This window comes from Elgaria multicarinata, chromosome 7, assembly GCF_023053635.1.
Source record: "Elgaria multicarinata webbii isolate HBS135686 ecotype San Diego chromosome 7, rElgMul1.1.pri, whole genome shotgun sequence".
Classification (NCBI taxonomy): domain Eukaryota; kingdom Metazoa; phylum Chordata; class Lepidosauria; order Squamata; family Anguidae; genus Elgaria; species Elgaria multicarinata.
Window position 1 is genome coordinate 12,274,457 of NC_086177.1, and position 27,293 is coordinate 12,301,749.

The 27,293-nt window shown below is 42.7% G+C and overlaps 1 protein-coding gene and 1 pseudogene across 1 annotated transcript in view; both read left to right on the forward strand.

The window, feature by feature from the left end:
- Positions 1 to 950: 950 nt before the first annotated feature.
- On the forward strand, positions 951 to 1,329 carry LOC134401252 (SLC35A4 upstream open reading frame protein-like; annotated as a pseudogene).
- Positions 1,330 to 2,609: 1,280 nt separating this feature from the next.
- The window catches only part of TERT (telomerase reverse transcriptase), a 40,505-nt gene continuing 15,821 nt past the window's right edge, over positions 2,610 to 27,293 (forward strand). Inside the window, exons 1-11 of the mRNA XM_063130002.1 lie at positions 2,610 to 2,846; positions 6,289 to 8,182; positions 8,666 to 8,864; positions 9,360 to 9,549; positions 11,455 to 11,637; positions 13,290 to 13,451; positions 15,474 to 15,569; positions 18,487 to 18,572; positions 23,327 to 23,440; positions 25,322 to 25,393; positions 26,202 to 26,390. Coding sequence (XP_062986072.1) covers positions 2,610 to 2,846; positions 6,289 to 8,182; positions 8,666 to 8,864; positions 9,360 to 9,549; positions 11,455 to 11,637; positions 13,290 to 13,451; positions 15,474 to 15,569; positions 18,487 to 18,572; positions 23,327 to 23,440; positions 25,322 to 25,393; positions 26,202 to 26,390 — 3,422 coding nt within the window. The remainder of the gene's footprint in view (positions 2,847 to 6,288; positions 8,183 to 8,665; positions 8,865 to 9,359; positions 9,550 to 11,454; positions 11,638 to 13,289; positions 13,452 to 15,473; positions 15,570 to 18,486; positions 18,573 to 23,326; positions 23,441 to 25,321; positions 25,394 to 26,201; positions 26,391 to 27,293) is intronic.

Consider the following 27,293-nt stretch of genomic DNA (forward strand, 5'->3'; position numbering starts at 1 on the left):
ATTTGGATTTCTTTCAAAGTTGACTTCAGTGATAACCTATGCTAGCACTAAGCAAAAAAGAAAAACTTTTTTTAAAAAATAGCCCCAAAATGTTGAGGAGACCCTCTTTCAGTGTACGTTCTTTCCTTCTTGGAGAAATTCAAGGCCTGCACTCATCTTGACTTGTATAGATGTAAGCCCATTGATTTCTGTGAGTAAATGTACGGCCCATTGAAAGTAATACGACTGAATAAATTCATTAGCTTATCAGCTTTAGCATGGGTAGGAGTTAGATCCAGGGTTTAATCATGCTTACCCATTGAAATCAATGACACTTAAATTAGCCATAACCATGATTTCAATCTGTCTACTCAAAGCACAGCTAAATCTGGATCCAACCCAAGGTTTGTAAAAGCTTAATTATTGCAAAACAATTTGTTTGTTTTTTGTAAATTAAATTGCAAAGTTTCTTGCTGTATATATGTAACTCTTTGGGTGAAGATAACCAGCTTTACTTGAGATCATACTTTCCATCTCTCACCCTCAAATCTTTTTAACTAGAGATCCCTGGGATTGAACCTGGGGGTGTCTCTGTGCAGTGCATACACTCTGCCACTGCTGTTTAAACTATTCAAGCTGCATAATGCACACTTACATGCCAGTAATCCTTAGGACAACTTTGTGAGGTAGGACAGGGGCTGACTGACCTATGTAGGACAGCCTTGTGCATTCAGGAAAGAAGAAATTAGTTTCTAGTTCAGGTTCCTATAACCCATGTCCTCTGCATGTTGTAAACGTGCCTGGGCTTTGTTGCATTTTATATTCTGCCTTTTCTTCCAAGAAGCCCAAGGCGGCTTAGATGACCCTTTTCTGCATTTTATCTGCACAATAATCCTGTGAGGTAGGTTAGTTCGAGAGCCAGCATCACCCAGTAAGCCTCATGGCTGGGACGAGTAGGAGATCGGATTTGAACTCTGCCAAAGCTGAAAGACCTTGCTTTTTTGAAGGATCAGTTGGAAAGTTTGAAACAAAGAGTTGAAAATGAGGTGCAGGCTGAAGTTGGACAGGAAGTTTCTTTGCTGGCATCTCCATTTCTCAAGGGATCCCTTGCTTGGATATGTTGTAGCCAAACTCAGATCTTCAGCAGTATTGGGATTTTTGGTGGGGACTTGTACTGGGTTGTATGCTGCTCAGACCTATGCTGTTCCTAATGTTGAAAAGACTGTCAAAGACAACTTCAACTCGTTTAGGAAAGGACCAGACTACAAGATCATCCCTCGTGCAGTGGTTGCACTCCAGGACAACTCTCTTCTCATCTTAGAATTTTTAAACAATTTCAACCCAACATAAATGTCTGCCTTCTCAGACTCCACTTTCAGCATTCATATTCAGTGGAAACATGTTTTATGTTGGACTCGATGGCCTTGTAGAATCACAGAATCATAGAATAGCAGAGTTGGAAGGGGCCTACAAGGCCATCGAGTCCAACCCCCTGCTCAATGCACCCTAAAGCATCCCTGACAGATAGTTGTCCAGCTGCCTCTTGAAGGCCTCTAGTGTGGGAGAGCCCACAATCTCCCTAGGTAACTGATTCCATTGTCATACTAACAGGAAGTTTTTCCTCATGTCCAGCTGGAATCTGGCTTCCTTTAACTTGAGCCCCTTATTCCGTGTCCTGCACTCTGGGAGGATCGAGAAGAGATCCTGGCCCTCCTCTGTGTGACAACCTTTTAAGTATTTGAAGAGTGCTCTCATGTCTCTCCCCTCAATCTTCTCTTCTCCAGTCTAAACATGCCCAGTTCTTTCAGTCTCTCTTCATTTTGCATTGCTGCTGTTTTTATCTGGTTGAGCTTTTATATTGTATTTTATAGTATGGTTTTATACTGTTGTTTTATACTTTGAATGTTTTTTAATTTTTGTGAACTGCCCAGAGAGCTCCGGCTATGGGGCGGTATAGAAATGAAATGAAATGAAATAAATAAATAAATAAATAAATAAATAGGGCTTTGTTTGCAGAGCCCTGATCATCCTGGTCCCTTCCAACTCCACTATTCTATTTTTATTTATTTATTTATTTATTTATTTATTTATTACATTTATATACCGCCCCATAGCCAAAGCTCTCTGGGCGGTTTACAAAAGTGAAAAACAGTAAACATTTTTTTTAAAAAAAGTTTGTTAGCTTTTAGCATGATGCTAGGTTTGAAGAATATTCTATGACTCTAAGCACTACACCACCCTGTCTCTCCTCTGCAGAACCAAAGGACGAGAGAGGCGCCTTTAGCAGTCTAGCGCCTTCTCAATACGTTGAACTACAGCTCGCGCCAGCCTGGAACGGAGGGGAAGCCAAGCGACGGCATTGCTGCTGTTACCACCGCCAATTTTTCCCGGGTTGTCCTAGCGCCGCGTGCCGAAGTTGACCCGGAGCAGCCAATAAGAAGCGGTGGAGGTGGAGCTCGACTGGGCGGCGCAATCCGGCGCAGCCGCCTCTTGAGTGGAGAAATTGAGACGGGACTCCGTTTCTCTCTCTCTCTCTCTCTCTCTCTCTCTCTCTCTCTCTCTCTCTCTCTCTCTCTCTCTCTCTCTCTCTCTCTCTCTCTCTCCCCACATTTCCTACTTGGGGGGCTCGCATGGGGCATCCCCGGCGCTGGCGGGCAGTGCGTGGGCTGTTGAGGAGCTGCTATGCGGAGGTGCTGCCGCTGGAAGCCTTCGTACGGCGCCTGCAAGAGCGGACTCCGGCAAACGGGCAGCCGGAGCCGTTATTGCAAGACGGGGACCCCCGGTGCTACCGCAGCCTCGTGGACCAGTGCCTGGTAGGGCGGCCAGCTGGGTGCAAAGCCCTCCCGCCGCGCTTCGTCTTTGAGCAGGTAAGGTGGGAAGGCGGGGCGCTCCGGGGCTGGTCCCGCGCCGCCTCGCGCCCTTTGCGTCGGAAGGGAAACAAAACCTGGGAAGCGCTCCGAGCTGGCTGGCCCTAGACCCTTTGCTGGAGAGACAGAGGAGAGGCGCGCTCTGGTTCTTCTTCGTGGTCTCTGTGCATCACACATATCTAGCCCATATGTATGTCTGCACAGATGACCACGAAGAAGAACTACAGTTACAGTTATTTATTTATTTATTACATTTCTATATCGCCCAATAGCCAGAGCTCTCTGGGCACAAAAATTAAAACATTCGAAGTATAAAACAACAGTATAAAACCATAATATAAAATACAATATAAAATCTCAACCAGATAAAAACAGCAGCAATGCAAAATTACAAATTTAAAACAAGTTAAAATGTATTTATAGACTGTTAAAATGCTGGGAGAATAAAAAGGTCTTCACCTGGCGTCTAAAAGCATATAATGTAGGTGCCAAGCGAACCTCCTTAGGGAGCTCATTCCACAGGTAAGCAACCTGCATTTCTTCTTCGTGGCCTCTGTGCATCACACATATGCACCTGCACGGAGCCCATATGTGTGACTGCACAGATAACCACTCGAAGAACTACGGTTACAGGTAAGCAACCAGCATTGCTGTGGTTGATAATACAAGGGACGTTTTAGGGTTCCCAAATGTAAAATTAGGGTGACCCTATGAAAAGGAGGACAGGGCTCCTGTGTCTTTAACAGTGGTATTGAAAAGGGAATTTCAGCAGGTGTCATTTGTAGATATGGAGAACCTGGGGAAATTCCCTCTTCATCACACCAGTTAAAGCTGCCCTCTTTTAAATCTGGTGACTCTAGTATAGCCCCTGCAGCTTTAACTTGTGATGAAGAGGGAATTTCCCCAGGTTCCCCATATCTACAAATGACACCTGCTGAAATTTCCTTTTCAATACCACTGTTAAAGATACCCTGTCCTCCTTTTCATATGGTCACTCTAGTAAAATGGCTCAGCATTATTTAGTATAAAAGAATGAGGAAAACAACGCCCATACAAATACGATAGAAATTCAGGATAAAACAATACAATGCCATTTCTTGTTCTGACAACCAATTTTTACGCCTAGGTAGTGAGATATGCATAAAAATTAGCTGTTAGAACAAGAAATGGCATTGTATTGTTTTATCCTGAATTTCTATCGTATTTGTATGGGTGTTGTTGTCCTCATTCTTTTATACTAGATGGTTTTGCCATTTGTTTGTTTTAGCTCCTGAGGAAGGAGTCCTTTGAATCCGAAACGTTGAGCCATTTTAAATTTGGGAACAGTAAAATGTTCATTGTATAGCTCCGGTTATTGGGCGGTATAGAAATGTAATAAACAAATAAAATAAATTATCAACCACAGCACCAGAGCTTTTCTCTCCAACTTCTGTTGGTGCTGTTCCCTCTCATCCTAGACACTTTGCTGCCTGAAGCCAAGCGTTACATTTAGGTGCCCAGTGCCCAAAACTAGCATGTTGTTTCTGCACCACAAATACCTCTCCCTAAGAATAAAAATACAGTGGATTGTACCCAGTGGTAGTCTAAGTCCCATTTACTCCAATAGGTGTATGCTAAAGACCGGTCCAGAGTTTCCAATTCCCGGGGGGGAGGGATCTACGCTACTGTTCTAAAGCGTTTTAAAGCACTTTGAAAACGTTTTGAAAACTGTATATGCAGTGTGTCCTGGGCCCCAACAGTTGTCAAAACTGTTATAAAGCCCCTTAAAGCACTTTAAAGCAGTAGTGTAGATCCTGCCCTGGTTTCACTGAGCGCCTGAGGCGAGGAGCGCTCCAGCCTCGCCTCCCTCCTGGGGCATTTCTGGCCTGTTCTCTTGTTCAGACCGGGTCCAGGGCGACAGATATATGTGAGGAGCCCCCCTCCCCTCAAGCTTTCAGTGAAACAGCGAACGAGAATGCCCGAACAAAGCATCCGTAGGACTAACAACAAAATTAAATTTCAGTACCCCCAAAATGAAGTGGCCGCCTAATTCTGCCAAAGGGTAGAGCCAGCCCTGAGCTTGCCCTGTCTCCAAAAAAATGTTTAATACAAGCAGGCTATTATGTTTTTTAAAGCCACAAAGAGTCCTGCGACATCTCACTTAACAGATTTATTGTGGTATAAGCGTTTGTGCGCATAGACATACACGTGTGTGCACAGGTGCAGAGGAGGGAAATTATGGACGGTTGAGGCTGTGAAATGCAAGAGGCCTACTAGATCTGTGCCACTGCTATGCAATGCTTAAATGTATAAAATCTAAAAGACAATCTAAGTAATTGGTGAGCGCTGTTCCGCTAAAACATATCTGCATTCATATCTGAAGGGAGTAATGGGAGCCGACCTCCACATGTTCAGCCCAAGTTCTGACCAGAGGCAATGTACAATCAAGTTACATGTGCGTAGGCTCTACTGACACCTTTAGGTGGACATACAGCTCTCTATCGCAGATACAGTGGGCATGACCCTGACTATGTACATGTGCGCACAGGCATGTTCAGTGACAGTGTGAAAAAGGCTGGCTCCAATCTTCCTAGGTGTAAGTTTTGAGCCAGCACCTTTTCTGGCACCTGCTGTTTTACTAGGCCTTTGGTACACACATTATGGCTAGTAATGTTTCTTCCTATATATATATTTAGAGTTGTTGCCCTATTTCCTGTGTTACTGGTGGCAGAAGTGGTTGCAAGCTCCTCCCCTCCACCACAAACTTCAAAGAATGTATGACCTGTGACCTTTAACCCAACATCCTGTTTCATGCCAAGCTTTGTTCATGTGATTTCTTCCTCCCTGCTTTAAAGGTAGAGAAATTATGCGTGCATTGTGGAGTTCTTAAACGCATGTTCTTTGAGGCAGTGATTGGAGTGATTCACCCACTCCTTTATTTATTTATTTATTTATTACATTTTTATACCGCCCAATAGCTGAAGCTCTCTGGGCGGTTCACAAAAATTAAAACCGTAATAAAACAACCAACAGGTTAAAAGCACAAATATAAAATACAGTATAAAAAGCACAACCAGGATAAAAACCACGCAGTAAAATTGATATAAAATTAAAATACAGAGTTAAAACAGTAAAATTTAAATTTAAGTTAAAATTAAGTGTTAAAATACTGAGAGAATAAAAAGGTCTTCAGCTGGCGACGAAAGGAATACAGTGTAGGCGCCAGGCGGACCTCTCTGGGGAGTTCATTCCACAGCCGGGGTGCCACAGCAGAGAAAGCCCTCCTCCTAGTAGCCACTTGCCTCACTTCCTTTGCCTCACTCCTTCCCTGTGTTAGGGTTTGTCATTGTGATGGGTATCATACAAGGCAGCATGTCTTTTTCTTGCACTTTTGCAGAATTGCAGCATGCACAATGCTCAGTTTGTATTTCACTGCAAAGTAAATGTCACTGTTATTTTGCAGGTTTCTAGTCAAAATGACGTCGTTGCAAGAGTCATTCAGAGAATTTGTGAAAAGCAGAAAAGGAATGTCCTCGCGTTTGGCTACGCCCTGTTGAATGAGAATACCTGGCAGTTGCCCTGCATGCCAAATATCTATAGCTATCTGCCTAATAATACAACAGAAACCCTTCGCCAGAGTGTTCTCTGGGAGATAATTCTGAGCAGAGTTGGAGATGATGTTATGATGTATCTGTTGGAGCATTGTGGCCTCTTCATGCTTGTGCCTCCTAGTTGTTGTTATCAGATCTGTGGGCAGCCCATCTACCATCTTGCTTTAAGGAACAGAACACCCTCTCCGAAGTTCCTTAGAATGCAATATCCTGGCCAAACACGTAGTGTCTTATCAGGTTATCTGCAAAGAAGGTTTTATTGTAGACAATCCCTTAAAAAGGCAAACTGGAAGAAATGGAACTCTAGAAAACAAAAATGGCGCAAAACCCATGAAGTTTCAGACTGCAACTATCGGCAATCTTTGATGGTTTGGAGAGCTGCTAGGCAGAACCCTAAAATGAACAAACTGGTTACAAGAGCCAGTGACTACCTAGAGGGCCAGCAAAGACCAAATCAGTGCCTGTCGTTAACAACATCATTGCTTAAAAGGAAATGGAAGGGTCAGTGTGAAATTAGTGCCAAGAGAATGAAAATCATGCAAACAGAGAAAGAGCAAGAAAAAGAAACAAGAAAGCCAGTTCCCACTGGAAGCAAAAATCAATTGATTCTTGATGTTGATAGGGTTGGTGTCAATGCCTGCAGAGGATGTGTAAGGTCACGATCAGAGGATGGGTTAACGCTTGTGAAGTCTGTTCCTCTGAGCAATGAACTTAGAGCACAAAAGTCTGATGTACCTTGTTCAGCTCTTGATAATCAAGGACTCCTTGTGTGTGGTGAGGAATTAGAGCTAGATACAGAGAATAAAATGCTCTGTGGATCTACCACCAAAACAAAATCCGACATTAGACCTTCAAAGCTGGAAACTGATGCTCCTTCCACACTGGTGGTAGCAGCAGAATATCCCACTGCAGGAAGAGACCTTGGAGACTGTACACCTAAGTCAACTCAGGACTTTTCTAACAATGTTCCTGTTACGCATATTGAGAGGCGTTCTCTCTTGTACTGTCACCGGCAGCTGAAAGAGCGTTTACCTAAATCATTTGTACTGAATCTCTTGAATGGTTATCCGTCAGGGGGACGACGACTAATAGAAATTATATTCTTCAACAGTAAGATCCTGGCGCAGCCTGGCAGTTCAAGTCTCCTAAGTTGCAACAAGAGGAAGAAAAGGCTTCCAAAACGTTACTGGGAGATGAGAGGTGTGTTCCAGGAACTGTTGCAGAACCATGCAAAGTGCCCTTACCTGGTGGTGTTAAAAAAGAATTGTCCTATTTGGGTAGCTAAGAGAGAAAGAATTGGTGGAGGAGCGCAGGGTTACACACAAAAAAGCCATCGAGACGGGAGCTTGTCAAGGACACAGCAAGTGAGCCCTACTGAAAATTGCCTCAGGAATGAACTAGGTGGTTTGAGCCCATTCCCCAAAACATCAGGAGTTCCAAACAAACAGAATGAAACAGTTCCACCAAGTCAACAAACGGAGTTGGAAATTCCCCAAGACTCTCCCGGTACTGGCTTTACGATGTTCCTTAAGCAGTATAGTAGTCACTGGCAAGTGTATGCTTTTGTGAGGGAATGTCTAGAGAGAGTGATACCTGCTGCACTCTGGGGTTCGAATCACAACAAGTGCCGCTTCTACAAAAATGTGAAAAAAATCATCTCGCTGGGGAAGTTTGACACATTTTCTTTGCAGGAGTTAATGTGGAAAATGAGAGTGAACGATTGCACTTGGCTTCGCCTGACCAAAGGTAGGATTTCAACATTCTCTAACAGACATGTAAATTGGCCTTGCAGATAAGTCCGTGAAAGTTACTAGTCTACAAGCGTTTTTATTAGTCAGCCTACCCGTGTGAGTGTGAGTGAGAGAGAGAGACCAATTGTGTTATGACCAGGGAGGAAGTCTATATAGATCTTGCCCTTCTAGGCTGAGGAAGTTGGCATTCCTGTTACAAGGTTCACTGTGTGCATGTGAGGGAACTGTACGTGCAGTTGCTTCTCCATTTTATAATGCAACAGTCTTCAGCCATGGTACCTGCTTCAGCAGAGACTTCAAGGATAGTCCCAGATATGTGTGCAGTTTTCTCACATGCAGGAAAGTACAACTTTATAGGGTTTCATCCTTTATCTTGGTCATGGTAGGGGCTAGAATAGACCCTTCTCAGCAGTAAGATCTCTGAAATCTTGGTGATTCTCCAATGATCAGTCTCACTAAACTTGAATTCTGCTTGTAGAATGTGGGCGTTTTGTTCCTGCCTCTGAACATCATTTTCGACAAGAACTGATGTCCAAATTCCTTTACTGGCTGATGGACTCCTATGTTGTAGAGCTCCTCCGATCTTTCTTCTATATCACAGAGACCATGTTTCAGAAGAACTTACTTTTTTTCTTTCGAAAGACTGTTTGGAGCAAGTTGCAGAGCATGGGAGTCAGGTATTTATCATTAAAAGGCTAGTAGTTCACACCTTACATAAGGGAAGATGTATGTTCCATTAACGCGATCTCATGTGCTTCCCTCTGTAGATGCTATCTGTAGAGTGACCAGATGAAGATCCCATTGCTAATTCTTCTGGTCTAGGAAAGATATTGTGGGGTTGGTAGGGGGGCACTGACTGGGTAAAATTGTAATAGATGCATTTGTAAGTATTTTGCACTCAGAAGTGATAGCTGATTAACATATCCAAAACTGAAGCATGGGAACACCCTCAAATTTGTATAGCACATGGCCACCATTTTGAAATGCAAATTTGGGGATGTTCCCATTTTTCAGATAAAAGGAATCTGTTCTAAATAGTGCTTCGAAAAATATTGAGATGGCAGGCAGACAGTTAACTTTATTTCTTTTCAGTGCTGAGTATCATATAGAAGAAGAAATAATGTGATCTACTCCATAGTCCACTTAAAAACTAACCCTAACTTCTGTTCTAGGAACCATCTGGCCAAAGTGCTCCTTCGTGCCTTATCAAAGGAGGAGATCAAAGCTTTGCAACAGAAAAAGTGTGTTCCTCTGGCATCAAAACTCCGGTTCATACCCAAACCAAATGGACTGAGGCCTGTGGTCAAGCTAAATAGTGTGGTGGGAGATGAAACATTCTGCAAAAAGAGCAAAGACAAAAAGGTTCTTAACTTCTTGAGTTAACTCTCTGTTATATAGGTCAAGTTCCTGAATTTTTATAGCTGGTGATCTGAGGCGCAAGTGTTTTCTATACCCTTGACCATATTCATGGCCCTCCTCTGAACCTGTTGCAATTTGTCTGCCTCTTCAAAGGGCAGCGCCCAGAACTGAACACAGTATTCCAAATGAGGTATGGCTAGTTACTTCTCATGGCTTGGAAACTATGGTTCTATTCATACAGCCTAAATCACATTAGGCTTTTCATATCCGGCTTGTGGTCGATTACAATCCGAAGATGCTTTTCACATGCACTGCTGCCAAGCTAGATATCCCCATTCTCTACTCATGCATTTTATTTTATTTTATCCTAAATGCAGAACTTTCAGGCAAAATAAATTTCCATCATGTCTCAATTATATACGTATCAAGTCATATTTACCTTCCTGTGCTAGGAGTTCAAGCTCATCTTGTGTGTGTTTTTTCATACTTTGCACACTTGCTATCTTGTGGGGGTTTGCTAAACATCCTCAGTTTCTCCTGTAGCATGCAAGTCTCTATCTTCAGTACTTATCTTTTGGCTTTTGTCTCCATCCTTCACATGATTTAGTTTAAAACCTTCTTCATCAAGTGTGGTGTAGAGAGCCAGTGTGGAGTAGTGGCTAAAGTGTTGGACTGGGAGTTGGGAGATCCGGGTTCTAGTCCCCACTCAGCTCATGAAGCTCACTGGGTTACTTTGGGCCAGTCACACGCCTTAGCTTGACCTAAGGTTTATCCCGGGGTCGTCCCTGCCTGCTCCCGGGATATCTTGTGTGTCATTTACATGAATAGGGATGACGCCGGGATGATCCCAGGATAAACCTTAGGTCTAGCTAAGGCCACAGACTCTCAGCCCAACCTACCTCACAGGGTGGTTGTTGTGAGGATAAAATGGAGCAGAGGAAGAGGATTATGTACGCCGCCTTGGGTTCCTTGGAAGAAAAAAGTCGGGATATAAATGCAATAAAATAAATAAGTTCAACAAACTTCTGCCAAATTTCCCCCCAGTCCTTGTGAGGTGTGCAGCCCAACTCCTGCCAGTAGTCCTTTCTTACTGAAGCTTAGACTGGGGTCTCAGAAACTAAACCTCCCTGGGTCACCACCATTTGCATAAACAGTGATTTCGCTTCCAGGAAGAATGAATGAGAACACCACAGGAGCCCCAAAGCCTTTCACCTTCTTCCCCTGAGCCCTAGACAGATATGATACATCCATAGCTGTGGCTGGCAGTGTCATTTGTTCCCATATGGATAAACAGGAAGGGAGAATAATCAGTGAGTGACCTTAAGAAGTTTTGACAACCTCTCCATCCTACCTTGGATCCATACACTGGAGAGATGGTGCATTTTAAGAGCTAATAGGTCCAGTCTGCACCCAGCTGCCTCCATACCATTTGGTAGGGGCCTGCCAACCACCACCTCTTCCTGCCACTGGCAGTTGAGACACTTCTATCTTTGAGGGGTCAAGAAGACTTCCTTCCCACATAGCATAGCCTGTTGTAACCGTCCTCCATCAAGCTACCCAGAACCATTCTTATGGGAAAGATACTGAAAGCAATTTCCTAGTGGTTCAAAATGCCTTCTGATTCTCCTCCTTGCAGATGACCTCTTCCATGCAATTTCCTTCCCCTTACAGATCTCATCATCTTCCTTAGCACACTCTTCCTGATTTTGTCCTTGTTCTAGAACACCCTAAGTCCTTTCCAAGAACTCCTCATCTTCTCTAAGGAGGCAGAGTGTGAAAATTCACTTCTCCGGTCCTCTTGTCTTCCAGCAGAGCAGCCATCTTACCCATGCATGCATATAAGAATGACCTGCTGCTGCAAGTGAAACATTAATACCCTTCCCACTTTTTCTCTTAATTTCCCCTCAGGTTCAGTACTTCAACACGCAACTTAAAAACCTATTTAGCATTCTGAATTACGAACGAATGAAGAACCCCATCTTGCTTGGCTCTTCTGTGTTTGGGACAGACGATATTTATACCGTCTGGAAGAAGTTTGTTTTGAAGGTTTTGGAGTCGAATGCTGAAATGCCTAGATTCTACTTTGTGAAGGTATGATTTGAAGATGAGGGCCTCAGTTGGACTGAAGTCCACCTATCGCCAGCACTGACATATTTTCAGCGCCAGGTTAAGGCTTTCCTCTACTTTCACGCATTTGACAGTATATGATGGGGCTAGAAGAAGTGCAGAAAAGGGCAACTAAAATGATTAAGGGGCTGGAGCATCTCTATGAGGGAAGGTTACAACATCTGGGGTTGTTTAGCTTGGAAAAAAGGAGGCTAAGGGGAGACATGATAGAGGTTACAAAATTATGCATGGTGTGGAGAACGTAGATAGGGAGACATTTTTCTCCCACTCTCAAAATACTAGGATTGGGGGTCCTCCCATGAAGCTGATTGGTGGAAGATCCAGGACAAATAAAAGGAAGTACTACTTCACACTGCGCATAGTTAAATTATGGAACACACTACCACAGGATGTAGTGATGGCCACCAATTTGGATGGCTTTAAAAGGGGGGTGGATAAATTCCTGGAGGCGAAGGCTATCAATGGCTACTAGCCCTGATGGTTGTGTGCTATCTCCAGTATTCAAGTCAGTAAGCCTGTGTGCACCAGTTGCTGGGGAACATGGGTGGGAGGGTGCTGTTGCACCATGTCCTGCTTTGTTAGTCCCTGGCCGATGGCTGGTTGGCCACTGTGTGAACAGAGTGCTGGACTGGATGGACCCTTGGTCTGATCCAGCATTAGGGCACTTCTTATGTTCTTTTAATGTCAATTATTTTATCACGTCCCAGTATTTTATTGTAATTGGTTTTTACCTGTTTTAAATTGATTTTAAATTTTGTATGTTAAAGCTTTTATATTCTGTTGTATTTTGGGTTGTAATTTTTGTGAACTACCCAGAAACCTTTTTTTATTGGGTGGTATAAAAATGAAATAAAATGAAAATATTGGTCTGAATGTTTTCCCTTTTCTTTTGCCAAAGCTGAGGATTTTTCTTTTTTAAGGCTGCAATCCTATGCACTCTTTCCTAGAACCAACCCCCTGTTAAACACATTGTCACTTGCTTCTGAATAACATGCATAGCTTGTATTGGAAATGTTGCCTCTGTAGCCCAAGCTGTTTGACACTCCTTTTATCTTATTCAGGGGAAGTTAAGCCACCACGGATTTCCCATGAAAGGAAACTTTTAAATAAGATTTCCTGCTGAATACTAATTTGGGATAGAGTTTAGACTAGGTTTCCAATTTTTGCCCTGAGCAGAACTGTATCCGATTTGGAGAGTTGTTGACTTGAATTAACAGAACCAAGCCATCCTGATATGCTGGCCATTCCTGTGACAGTGTTGGAATGTGCCAGCCCAAGAGATTGTGCATGTATACTAATTCTACCAAGGCCGGACGGAGGCTTCCATCTTCAGCGTAGCAGAAGTATGTGTAACTGAGTTGAATATAGGTTTATCCCCTGTTACTGTCATCCTATCTTCCCTTCCTCTGTGTAGAATTTTAGATTGTCAGCTCCTGAGGGCCTTTATAGAATGCTATGCACATTAATAATGTTACATAAGTCATCACTAACAATGCTTTCTGAAAAATGCATCTATACATGTTACTAAAGGATCCTTCTCTTATTATTTCTTTCACTTTGTGTGATATCCCACAGACAGCTGAAAGTTAAAAGAATTGGATCTTCTTTTCTTCCAGGCTGATGTCACAGGTGCTTACGATACCATTCCCCATAATAAACTGGTAGAAGTGATTTTGCGGGCCCTTGCTCCAGATAAAAAGGCCACCTACAGCATACGGCGCTATGCAGTGATCATAAGGACAAGAAACGGACTTATCAGACGATACTACAGGAGATACGTAAGGCAGCTCTTTTTCTTCTTATTTGATGCCACGTTCTTTTTTCTCAAAAGCAAAACCAAAGGGTTTCTGTTGGGTGCTTTACAATGTGCAAAGATATTCCCTAGATAGGTGGACTCTAATGTGCACTACAATGCCTCTAGCATGGGCTCTCCCACACTAGAGGCACACACTAGAGGCCTTCAAGAGGCAGCTGGACAACCATCTGTCAGGGATGCTTTAGGGTGGATTCCTGCATTGAGCAGGGGGTTGGACTCGATGGCCTTGTGGGCCCCTTCCAACTCTGCTATTCTATGATTCTATTCTATGATTCTGTGATTCTAGGTCGTTCTATGAAGACCACCTTTGAGACCAGAGCCTTACACACTTCGATTTGACTTACTAGGCTGGCCCAAAAGTGTTGTCACAATTGCCCATCCACCCCACCTCCACAAGGTGGTTCCTCTGATTTGCACCAGACTTCTGCAGGAGGTTCCAGGCTGATGCCTTGTTCAAAAGTCCAGCAGGACCGAGGAGAAACCATCCTCCCTGTCCTGTCCCAGGTTCTCTGTGGAGGAGCGAAGGGGCCTCTCCCACATGCGCTGGGCTTTTGCAGGAAGTGGAAGCAACATCAGCGTTCCCTAAAAGCCTGTCACGAAGGGTGGGATCCTGGTGCTGGACATGTGAGACCAGTGAGGGGCAAGCAGACCAAGTGGGTTTATGGAACCCTGTTCAAGATAGTTGAACCTTCTTGCAGTCCTCTTTAGGGGAGAAAGCAGCTAGTTTTATTGCTGGGGTGGGGCAGGGGAAACTGCTTAAAGAAATGCTTTTAATAACAGTGACTTTTGTCTAGCAGCCAAATTTGAATGGAGCGCTCTCCTTTCGGCCTTGTCTTGTTCTCCTGAGCATCAGCTCTCTTTGCTCCTGTTTGCCTCTTCTGAATATCTTTCCGTAGAGAGAAAGGGAATCAGAAACCATTGCAGAGGAATCCCCAGGTTGTCTCTGAAATTGGAGTTAAGATGGGGGTTCCCCTTTGCTCCACAGCTTTGGGAGGGGGAAGGGCAGAGGGCGGGGCCTGCAGAGGGTGCTCAATCCTCCACAGGTGAGATTACGCCAACAGGCCGGAGGTTGCCTTCTCCTGTTTCACACCGTAGAAATTGACATGAGTAAACATATTTACCTAAAATTCCAGGATTTAAAGATGTAATTTTTTTGCCCCTAGCGTTGAGACAGATGGCGAGTTTGCTTTTAAGACTACCTTCCTCTTTCTAAGTCAGCCCACCAACTTGGTGCCCTTCAGATGTCAAGGAATACAATTTGTGCCTGTTGGCGATGCTGGCTAGAGATGATGGGAGTTGAAGTCCAACGCATCTGGAAGACACCAGGCTGGGGAAGGTTGTTCTGAGTACAAAGCTTTGTTGGCCAGCAGACTCCTGAGGTGGGTGGGTGGGTGGGTGATGATATTTATCATATCCCTTTGAATTTTCTCTTTAATTTGTCGTGTGAAAATTAATTCTTCTCATTTCTTGAGTGCAGTAAGGATTTTATGGTTTTTATTTTTATTTTTCAAGTAACTTGGGCTTTAATCCTATACACACGCTTACCTTGGCATGAGTCCCACTGAACTCAATGCGAGTTAGTAATGAGTAGGCATGTTAATAGGTTAGGGCAAATGCTGTTGACTCTCTCAAGAAAAGAGTCTACTGATGGCCATGCTGGCTGGGGTTGATAGGAGTTGTATTCCAGTGCATCAGGCCCCAGGTTGGGGAAGGCTGCCAACCTAGTGAAGTTCATTATGGTTTTGAGTTATGTCAAATAGCCAGCCATTTAAAATGGCTTTGTCCAAAAATGCGTCTATTCTTGTTCATTGTCAGGGCTAATTACTCCTTTAAAAAGGATTTTTTAAAAAGTGAAACAAAACTTGTAGTAAGACAAAAACACTGTTCTCGTGTCATATTGTGTGAGATGGTAGGTGATTTTTTTGACATGGGCTGGAGATCAATCCGAAACTTGGAACATATTTTAAACGCAGTGTGTTTACAGGTATCTGCTTACAAGGAGTTTATGCCCGATATGAAACGGTTTGTGTGTCATCTTCAAGAGAGCACCTCGCTGCGAAATGCAGTAATAGTTGAGCAGGTAAGTTTCTATTAAACCCTCCCTTTTTTTGCAGCTCATTAAGTAGTTCTGCTATTATTAACTAATAGCATTTATATAGTGCTTGAGAGTCTTCAAAGGTGCCTACACTGTACTGCTTTCGTCGCCAGCTGAAGACCTTTTTATTCTCTCAGTATTTTAACCCTTAATTTTAACTTAAATTTAAATTTTACTGTTTTAACTCTGTATTTTAATCTTATAATCAACTTTGCTGTGTGGTTTTATCCTGGTTGCGCTTTTTATACTGTATTTCGTAATTGTGTTTTTAACCTGTTGGATGTTGTTTGTGGTTTTAATTTTTGTGAACCGCCCAGAGAGCTTCGGCTATTGGGCGGTATAAAAATGTAATAAATAAATAAATAAAATAAATAAATAAATAAAGGGCTTCATATAATGGCCTTTCCCTTTGTTGCAGCCCCTGTACGGTGGGCTGCTGTTATCATTCTCATCCCTCCCTGTTGGGGCTGAGGCTGAAAGAGGCTTTTTAGCCAAGGGCCGCCCAGTGACTGTGGCAGCATCTCTAGCAGGCATCCTGAATGGTAGCTTTTCTTTCCTTTTTTCTAAAGCTTTTAGAACTTGATTTTGATCTTACTTTTATACTGTTAGTTTTACTCTACTAAAACTGTGCCTGTTTGGTGCATTCTCTTCCCCTTCTTATTGTTTTATTATGATTCTATTAGAATGTAAGCCTATGCGGCAGGGTTTTGCTATTTTATTGTTTTACTCTGTACAGCACTGATGGTGCTATATAAATAAATAAATTAATAATAATAATAATAGCTCAGTCTCTTAGGCTGCAACCCTCCTTCTTGCTTGAGAGTAAGCTCCATCAAGTTCAGTGGGATTTACTTCTGCGTAAGCCTGCTTAGGGTCGCACTATTAGCTACCAGACGACACCTTCTTTGCTAGTTGGAAAGCTGATGACATTTGTCCTTCAGGTACATTATTAATTTGGAGTTGACACTGGCATTTGTGCTCCTGTTTAAAGTTGCCCACATCTTGTGTTGTACAGTTTTTACTTTTAAAATTTAACCCTTTGCAATGAGATCATGCTGTCCATGTTATCTCAGGCTTGCCATATATTGGAGCATCAGAGAGAGAGAGAGAGATTTAGAGGTGGACCAATAATAGCAACTTTAAAAGAAGCGATTTTGTGAAACTGAGAGTGCACCATGGCTGGCTGGGGAATGCTGGGAGCTGCAGGCCTTTTTTCTGTCTAAACAAGCCTAGGATTGCACCTTATTATTATTTATTTCATTTCTATACTACCCCATAGCTGAAGCACTCTGGGTGGGTGTTGAGCAGTACAGAATTATACAGCCCTACACATTTTCCATTATTTGGGTAAGATCATCAAAGGTCGCCTTCCAGTACTGCATACATTCTCTTTCACTGTATATACTACTGAATTTAGCTTTGAATATTGTTTATTTGAATGCAACTTTGCCATTTTCCTCCAGTAGATGGTGCTAACAGACACCTTTGTCATTTGAGGCCTTCACAGTTTAACGTAATATCACTTTTGGACAAAGTCTTCCATTCTTGTACTGTCAAGTAGCTAGACTGGACTGTGTTTTTCAGGGCAGCTGAGCAGGAAAAGCAGCAAATTGCACATTACCTACACAGCCCTGCTAGGAGGACTCCCCGCTGCCACATCCCTGAAGAAAGACGGTGGCATTACCAGATGCTTCAGAGAGTCTTTCTGGCCCTGCTCATCCACTGCAGTAAATGTGGCATTAGAAGAGGAGCTGGCAAGGTTCTCCAGAGCCAGCCACCCTCTGTTTCGCTCTTAGAGGGTTCTCAGACCAAGACAGAGGATAGGCAACTGTTCCATAGGAGTCAGCTACACCTTGGCTCCCTCAGAGTGAGTCAGAGGGCTCTCTGGAGAGTCACCCAGACTCAGATGCCTGGCTCTGAGGGGATCCTTCCTCAGAGCCATGCTTTCCTTGACTGGAGAAGTGTCCAAGGAAGTTGCCTGGCAAACTCCCTAGACTCCCCTTCTCCAGAGGGGCCACCATCCAGTCCTCTGTCTAGGTAGAGAAGATCGGTGGCTGCTCTGAAGGTGTCCTGGGAGATCAACAGCAGCACGAGCGATCTGCTTGGTTACCTTTGCATTCAATCCCTGACTCTTAAGAAGGACACCCTCAGAGCCAGATAGAGCAACTCTGTGGAGAGCTTCACTGGCTGTTTTCACTGTCCGTCTCAGCTCTTCAGAGAGCCCAACCTTTGGCTCACTCTACTCAGACCAAACCAGAGGGCAGGCGCTGGACACAGTGGTGGATGATGGGGAGGGACACAGAGGCTGGGATGGGTGTTGCAGTGGTGGAGGCTTCAGGTAGCACAAGAGCTCACACTGTCGCTGGGTTTTTTAGAAGTTTGCCCACATACGTTTACAAATACGTGTTTTACCTTGAAGCTGGTGCAGGTGTTAAAATCTAGTGTGAAGCCGGTATCATAATCCTGGTTTATCTGAATCTGCATTCTTTGCCACTTATAATATCAACACTGTTGTGTGCTTTTTTGGGGTCACATTTGCTTGAAGCACTTCACCACCATAGGTGTAAAAGGTTGTTGCTGAAGGGGAGCATGCATACACACAAGTGTACATAAAAAGTGCTTTTGCATTAGGTCCAAACCTCCTTTCTCTCTCTCTCTCTCTCTCTCTCTCTCTCTCTCTCTCTCTCTCTGAGGGCTTATCACTGTCATTCCCCACCCAGATCATTTTCAATCAGTGAACAGCAGTATCAAATGATGAAAGTTATAATCTATTTAGTAGTGGAAGAGGCATGAATCCCCTTTTTTTAATTAGACAGCTTTGGCAACTCAAATGTGCACAAAGCTCAAATTTTCCTTTTATAATGCTTCATCTCTGTTGTTGTTTTGCTTCTTGCTACTTTAGAGTGTTTCTTTGAAGGAAAGCAGTTCCAGCCTCTGTGAGTTTTTCTTGCAATTGATCCATAACAGCATCCTGAAGATTGAGGACAGGTAAAGTCTTTTATTCTGCTCTGTTGCATTGTGTTACTTTCACATTGTATCTTGGTTTTATCTACCCGTCTATCTGTGGGGCCTGAGTTTGATAGCATTTCTTTCACCTTTGCAACCATCTTGTGAGGTTTGGTCCACTGTCAGTCCCATTTTACAGATGAGAAATGGAGGCCAAGAAAGCGGATTGCCAAAGGCCGCCCAAAGTATCAATAGCTGAAGTAGTTTCTGTACCCACAATAAAAACAACAAAGAGCCTTATAACCAGTCCATGTCCAGGCCTGATTCAAAGTGCTGGTATTATCATTCAAACCCCTAAGTGGCTTGGGGCCAGGTTACCTTTCCTCCCCAGACCTTAAGATCACCTTCAAGGGTCTTTCTCTGGGAGCCCCTCCCAAAGGAAACGAGGTGGGTGGCTACCAAGAAGAGGACCATTACACTCCAGTTGTGGAATAAACTTCTCTGAGAGGCTCGCCTTGCGCCTACACTATGCTCTTTCCAGCACCAGGGGAAGACCTTTTTGTTTTCCCTAGCATTTTAGTCATTTAGTTCTGTTTTAAATCGGTCATTGTATTTTATCTTGATTTTTACTCTTTGAACTGTAGTTTTAAACTTTTAGACTTTTATAATATATCTTACGTCATATTTTATGGCTTTAATTGTTGTGAACCATGCAGAGAGCTTTGGCTATTGGACAGTATAGAAATGTAATAAATAAATAAAATATGCTCAGAAGAACCACACCCTTTAACACTTCATATATTCCAGAGTTGACTGCTGCCATTCAAAACCAGTTCCAGGGCCGACCCCTAGTTTAAACTATGCCCTGTATATCACCGACAAAATTTGATGATCTATGTGTTTTCTGTGTTGAGTCAAAAAGTACCACTTTGGCTTTGTAATAGTCCTTAGAAAGGTGTTTCATCAGTGCTAGGGGTTGCTGGCTGTGAAGAACTGAATACATCTCCTTGCTTATGGAAAATCTGCAGCCATTTGTGCCAGCACAAACCTTCGGAAAATAGGTGGTCAGGACTAATCTTCACTCCTTCGAAATCCCTTCCTCTGTTGAGGCCTTCAAAGTTAGACTGTAATACAAGTGCTGGTGAGCGAACATAAATCTTGCTCAGATATGGAGAATACCATGAAGTATTTGTAGAAGAATATGATTTGGCTTTTGGATGAGAAGTTGTTTTTGTTAAAAACCATATGACTTTGGGGCATTTTTATCCAAGCTGAAGAGATAAAAATAATTCAGGATTCACTAGAAAAGTGTAAAGCTAGCATGAATATCTGAGGGCGCAGAATACATACACTAGATAAATAGCTATAGCCAAAATACACAAAACTGGCTATATTTCAGAAGAGTAGATTTATGTCAGTGATTGAAGTTGACAAGCAGAAAAGATCAAAGTCTGTTTGAATGACCCCCTTTGGCTCTCTGTGAATACTCTTCCTTTTCAGTCTGGTGTGCTGAGTGTGGACTAATACAGCATGTCATAAGACTCTGGGATTTATTTTTATTGCAGATTCATACAATTCAGAAGCCCAGAAATGTCTGTTAACATTTTGAGATCGACAGCAGCAAAATGTCTAAGGCCATTTCCATTTGGAGGTGCCCTATGGTGATTGAGAACATTGGTCTGTTTAACCCACCATAGTGCCTGGCAACAGTCCTTCATGGTCTTGGGTGCCAAAGGGTATTCTAATTGGGGACTGAATTTGAGACCTTCTGCAAGTGAAGCATGTGTTCCACCACTGCCCTGTGCCCCCTGCCTTCTAATAAGGCAGGATATGCAACTTGTGGCCTTCCAGATGTCTCACCAGCCCTAGCCGGCATAGCCAGTTGTGAGGGCTGATGGGAGCTGTAGGCCAAAATGACTAGAGGGTCGCGAGTTGCACAGCCATGTATGGGTGGCCGCCTGGGCTGTCATGATGATTGCTGTTTCTTGTTTGGAGTAACTCCACTAGGGTTGTGGGGGTCTTGGGAAGCATTAGTAATGAGCAATAGAAAGGATTCCAGTGAAAAATATCCATTTCTGAATGGATATTCCCTGGCCTTCTCTCATTTGGTTCCCTACACACACACACACCAAACCCCAGTTTATGTATGCACATATATTCTTTGTTTCTTATTTCTTGGTTACCAAGCACCTAGTAGATATGACGTTAATGTTTATCAAGCTGCTCAGAAAACTGGGTGTTGTTGAAGAACAAAAGCATCAAGGGGTTCTGGGAAGCCGACAGACTTGCCATATCAAAAGAGAGCCAGTAAAAGGAAGGGAAAAATACTAAGAAAGAAACTTTTTTCACTTGGATTTTGTAGTCCAGGGGAGAGGGATTTCCCACTTAACTGTTTCACTGGCACCTATTCAGTGGTGCCCACTGCTGCTGCTACTTGAGATTATTGCTTTCAATGTTACTTCTGTATTACCCTCCCCCCTTCTCAACTTTAGCTACTCTAAACCCAACATCAAAGTCCTGCCCTAGACATACAGCAGAATGAGGTGTTCTAATCTTGAGGTTGTAGAGTGGACTGTATCACTTCAGACTGCAGGTGAGAGATGTCATTATTTTATTTGCTCTCCCATATACCAACGTTCCAGCAGCTTAGGGTGACCATATGAAAAGGAGGACAGGGCTCCTGTATCTTTAACAGTTGTATAGAAAAGGGAATTTCAGCAGGTGTCATTTGTATGCACGCAGCACATGGTGAAACTCCCTCTTCATCACGACAATTAAAGCTGCAGGAACTCTACTAGAGTGACCAGATACAAACAAGGGCAGGGCTCCTGCAGCTTTAACTGTTGTGATGAAGAGGGAATTTCACCAGGTGCTGCTTGCATACAAATGACACCTGCTGAAATTCCCCTTTCGATACAACTGTTAAAGTTACAGGAGTTCTGTCTTCATTTTCAAATGGTCAGCCGACTGCAAGTAAAAAACCCAAACAAACCGCCTAACTGCTGGGGCCTAACACATCAGGGAGAAATGTGTAGATTATTGAAGGGAAACATCAAAAATTGATTTTTTCCTCTCCATAGTCTGAAATGGTGCAGCCCATTCAACTATCTCAGGACTCGCCCACCTCATTCTGTTGCGTGTTTAAGTCAGGGCAAAGAAGGAAGTATTCCAAGAGGAGCCTGAAGAGGGATCACCTCTGTTGTTGCTTGGATAGCAGGTAGAGTGTTTGCATGGTATGGCAGGCACATGGCCCTGGTAGTTAGGCCAATGGAAAGCTGATGTGAGCAAGAAGTTATTATATTATTATTATTATTATTTATTTATATAGCACCATCAATGTACATGGTGCTGTACAGATAACACAGTAAATAGCAAGACCCTGCCGCATAGGCTTACAATCTAATAAAGTTGTAGTAAACAATAAAGAGGGAAGGAGAATGCAAACAGGCACAGGGAAGTGTAAACAGGCACCGGGTAGGGAGAAGCTAACAGTATGGAGTTAGAACAAACTCAATATTTAAAAGCTATAGGAAAAGAAAAGTTTTTAGCTGAGTTTTAAAAGCTGTGATTGAGTTTGTAGTTCTCAAGTGTTCTGGAAGAGCGTTCCAGGCGTAAGGGGCAGCAGAAGAAAAAGGACGAAGCCGAGTAAGGGAAGTGGAGGCCCTTGGGCAGGCGAGAAGCATGGCATCAGAGGAGCGGAGAGCACGAGCGGGGCAATAGTGTGAGATGAGAGAGGAGAGATAGGCAGGAGCTAGACCGTGAAGAGCTTTGAAGGTCAGCAGGAGAAGTTTATATTGGATTCTGGAGTGAATTGGAAGCCAATGAAGAGATTTCAGAAGTGGAGTGACATGGTCAGAGCGGCGGGCCAAGAAGATGATCTTAGCGGCAGAGTGGTGGACAGAGACCAGCGGACTGATGTGAGACGAAGGAAGGCCAGAGAGAAGAAGGTTGCAGTAGTCCAACCGAGAAATAACCAGTGCATGAACGAGAGTCTTGGCAGAAGAGACAGAGATGGGGAGAAAGGCATGCAATGATTCAGTGCCTAAACCAGATCAAAGTTTAGGAGGGGCATTGTTTCGGGCAAAGTAGTGGTGCTATACCTGCTCTCTTTGTTTTGGTCTGATACTTGGATTAGAATTTAGAAGCTAGCTGGGGGATTCTAGTAGTTGTAGTCCAACACATCTGGAGGACATAAGGTTGGTCTATAAAAAGCTGTACTCTAGTGGTTGGCATCGGCTGCTTTCATTGCCATAGCCTAGGTTCAGTTTCCAGTAAGGAAACTGCCCTTTTTTATTCTATGGCAATTTAACCTCTGAATGCTGGTTACTGAGAGCAAATAGGAGATGACTATCACCTGTGTTGCTCTGCTTGGACGCTTCCAAAGGCTGTCCTGTGTAAGAAACAGAATGCTTAACTAAATTGACCTTTTATCCTGGTCCAACCATTCTTAGGTTTGAGTGGACATGGAATCAAGTATTGTACCTGTATGTGACTAACAGCAGTTCTGGAGCAGGGTAGAGAGTGGGATTTTACATGAGGGAAATGGTAATGGGTGGATAGCGTTAACACCCCCTCTCGTGGTTCATTGGTCCCAATCCAAATCACACTCACTCTGCTTTTAGGACAATACAAATCCAGGATCTTCCAGATTGCTCCTGTCATGTGTACCTTAGCCGTTCAAAATATTTCCTTAGTACAGTGTAATTGTGACAATAGTGAAGTTTTCATTAGGTGGGACTTAATCCTCATATCAGTTTTGAATTTTTTGTGAATTTTTGGTTTCTGATGTTTGCCAGGTACTACGTCCAGTGCTGTGGAATCCCTCAGGGCTCCATTTTGTCAACTCTACTTTGTAATCTCTGCTATGGAGACATGGAGAACAAATTATTACGTGGTGTGCAGAAAGACGGGTATGGTAATAGTCTACTACCTGGTATGCTAATTATTCCCAAAGGTCCACATCCCATTGTGCTCATATCTCCATAGACATTCAGCATCTTCCCTTCCAGGCAAAGCTGACATAAACTCTCCTGTCCAAAGCTGCAGAGGAGATGGAGATATTATCCAACAGGACAAGGCAGGCTGGTAGAACTAACATGTAGAACTTGTCTGCACTACAAATGTAAACCAATTTCAAATCTGTCTTTCATGGCTCCCAGCCATACAACTCTGGGAACTGTCATTCTTCGGAAGTCTCCAGGAATCTGACAAAGATTTACTTGAGCTAGCAGTCCACAAGATGGCCACAGTAGTGACAATAATTCTGACCGCCTCGCTCCTGGATGCCCAGTGAAGTGAGTTTTCCACATATTACAGGGAACGTGAAGGTGGAAACTTCGTCAGTCATGAGAGCCAACACCACCCAGTCCCTGAGTCCTCTGTCATGCGCTAAGAATGTGAATTTGCTTTCCCCAAAGTGCAGCATGGAATGAGAGAGCAACTCCTGGTCAAGCCTCTGGTTACTCTCTGTGCAAAGCAACAAGTACATCTTATTTGGGGACAAATAATGTACCTGGTGTATTTGTTAAAAAAACCTCTTACAAAAGGGAAACACTGGATAAAGCTTTATAAGAACTTAAGAGGAGCCATACTGGATCAGACTAAGAGTCCATCCAGTCTAGCGCTGTGTATATACGGTGGCTAAACAGCTGCTGACTGAGGCCTTAGCTAGACCTAAGGTTTATCCCGGGATTGTTCCGGGGTCATCCCTGTTCATGTAAATGATGCACAGGGGATCCAGGGAGCAGGCAGGGATGACCCCAGGACGATCCTGGGATAAACCTTAGGTCTAGCTAAGGCCCCTGTGTTATATTTGGGCAGGGAGGATAAGTCCATGTCAAAAACTCCTTCTAACCAGAGCCATTGACTTCCCCCATATACTCATTTCTGTTGGTTGGTTCTTAATGAAGACATGCAGAAACTGCCCATTGTGTTCCTCACCCCCTAGATCCAGCCAGGTTTGTGTGGCTCCTCCCACAACTTAACGAGTTACTGACGCAATTCAGAATCTAGAGGCCACCATCGTCTTTTCATTAAGCATCATTGGGAGAAATAAGTGGAAACTATCCAAATTAGGAAAGCTAATTTTTCCCTCATGTGAAAGCCCGTACAGAATGAAAGTATATGCCTAGCACAATTTTATGGTGTTTGGGTGTGGAACAAATTTGCATGTATATTTAAATGTTTGCAATTGTGTTTTACACATCATAAGCCACTTCAAAGGTATTGCCAGGAAGCAGGTTAGAAATTTGCTATCAATAATAATTATCTGTAGCCATACTTAGATTAACTTTGAGGTCCAGGAGGCAGGGTTGGGGAGACAGTGTACCCCATTGTTCTTGTTTAAGCCCTCATAAAAGCATGAAAATTCTTATACACACACGTTCTCTGTCCATTGGCCAATTATCAGACAAATCAGCTTTCCATCATACATAGTTCCTAAACAAATAAACTGGAATGCCACAAAATCATTTATCCAGTGGATTCATTAATTATAAGAATTTTAAAATTGGCAGTAACAGCACTCCTGCTTATTTGGTGTCAATATTATTTAAGGAAAGCTAGCTAATTTACAAGAGTGGTGGACTTTGGATAATGCAGATTCTGATAATGATTGGTGTACTATTTTATGTTTTCACTTTTAACAGCAGAGAAAAAGAGGTGGGAAAACTGAAATTCTATGAACTTCTTTGTATGAATGTAAAATAAACAAGCATTAGTCATTCAAACTCACTATAAAAATTAAATCATTCTCAAGGCACGTTCTTAACACTTTTTTTTTAATATTCCAGAGTGCTGATGCGTTTAACAGATGACTTTTTGCTTGTTACACCTCATTTAACAGAAGCGAAAATATTTTTGAGGTATGACATAAATGATCCGAGTTTTAAATGGCCAATAGAGGCTTCTTTGTTTGAGCTTTGATTCTTGTGAGCCCTGATTGTGCACAATGGAACAGAAATATTATCTGCCCTTGTTCTGCTTTCTTTCTCTTCCGTATTCTTACAGATAGTTGATGTCAATAACGCATGCATATGCTGCTATTCCACTGAAGTGCAGATTAAAGGATCATGTGGCACTCAGTGCAACATTCATTTTCCTGAGAAACATGACTTTTGCCATTCTATATCAATTTCAGCCACATCTCCAGCTTCTGAATAAGGCGCTCAGGAGATGGCTTCTGCCCCTTCCTGTGACTAACAGAAGCAGAATGAATTTTGCAAAGCAAGAAAAAAAATACCACAAATTTAGCATAACTGGCATAATTTAAACAGGACGAAAAAAAATTATTTATTTATTTATTTATTACATTTTTATACCGCCCAATAGCCAAAGCTCTCTGGGCGGTTCACAAAAATTAAATTATTTTCTGGGTGCAGAATTCTAATATCTCAGCACAAACCTGTTTAAAATTCTTGTGAAAATGATAGTGAACTAGACTGTACTCTCCTTTTAATCATCTGCCTGTCTGTTTTTCTTTCTCTTTCTTGGAGTAAGATAATCTCTAAAGGCAGCCCACTTATCATTCTCTACAGCTAGATTCCATTTCTTCGAAGTATGCTGTGAATTTTTTTCCTGTTGCCATAGAACAGGTCAGACTAGAAGAGACCATGTCATATTTTGTGTGCCTATGTAGAAAACACTTCTAAACATGCATTTTCATTAATGTAGGACTCTGGCCATGGGCATTCCAGAGTATGGCTTTGTTATAAACCCAGATAAAACGGTGGTGAATTTTCCTGTTGATGAAGATATCCCAGGATGTTTGGAGTTCAAACAATTACCAGCTCACTGTGTAATCCCGTGGTGTGGATTGTTAATTGGTACACAGACTCTTGAAGTTTATTGTGATTACTCAAGGTAAATAGAAACAGTATTTCCATTTGTGTTAAGACTGCATGTTTTTATACTGTACTAATCAGGTAAAACTACTTTCAGTTGACAAGGTCAAAATTTAAATTGTGAGTCTGTGAGTAAGCATGCTTATTTTCCTGCAGCTATTTTGGTTCTTGTGAATTGACTGTAATAGGAACTGTTGTTGTTGTTTTTTAAAAATAATCTTAATAATTGGGTAGCTTTTATTTGTAAAATTGTAAGTACTCTTACACTTTGATATCTAAAAAAAAAAGCATCTGTTTTAGTGGTATACTAATTTAAACTTCATCAGTTAAGATGCTGGTAGTTAACTAGCTAAAATGTCTTTAATTGGTTGATGGCCTTAATTAATAAGTACTGCTAGAGACAAAATAATGAGCATAAGAGTCTTTTATGCTTTTCAACTTGTTCATAAATGATCTGGAATTAGGAGTGAGCAGTGAAGTGACCAAGTTTGCAGATGACACCAAACTATTTAGGGTAGATAAAACAAAAAGGGATTGTCAAGCGCTCCAAAAGGATCTCTTCAAACTGGGATAATGGGAATTGAAATGGCAAATGTGGTTCAATGTAAGTAAATGTAAAGTGATATACATTGGGGCAAAAAAAATCCCCAGCTTCAAGTATAACCTGTTGGGATCTGAGCTAGCAATCTTTGGGTTGTGGTGGACAACTAAATGAAAATGTCAACCCAGTGTGCAGTGGGTGTGAAAAATGCAAACTCCATGTTAGGCATAATTAGGAAAGGAATTGAGAATCAAACTGCCAATATCATACTACCCTTATGCAAATGTATGGTGCCACCACGCTTAGAATACTGTGTACAGTTCTGTTCACCACACCTAAGGAAAGATATTGTAGAGCTGGAATTGCACTGCTGGGTCCCTC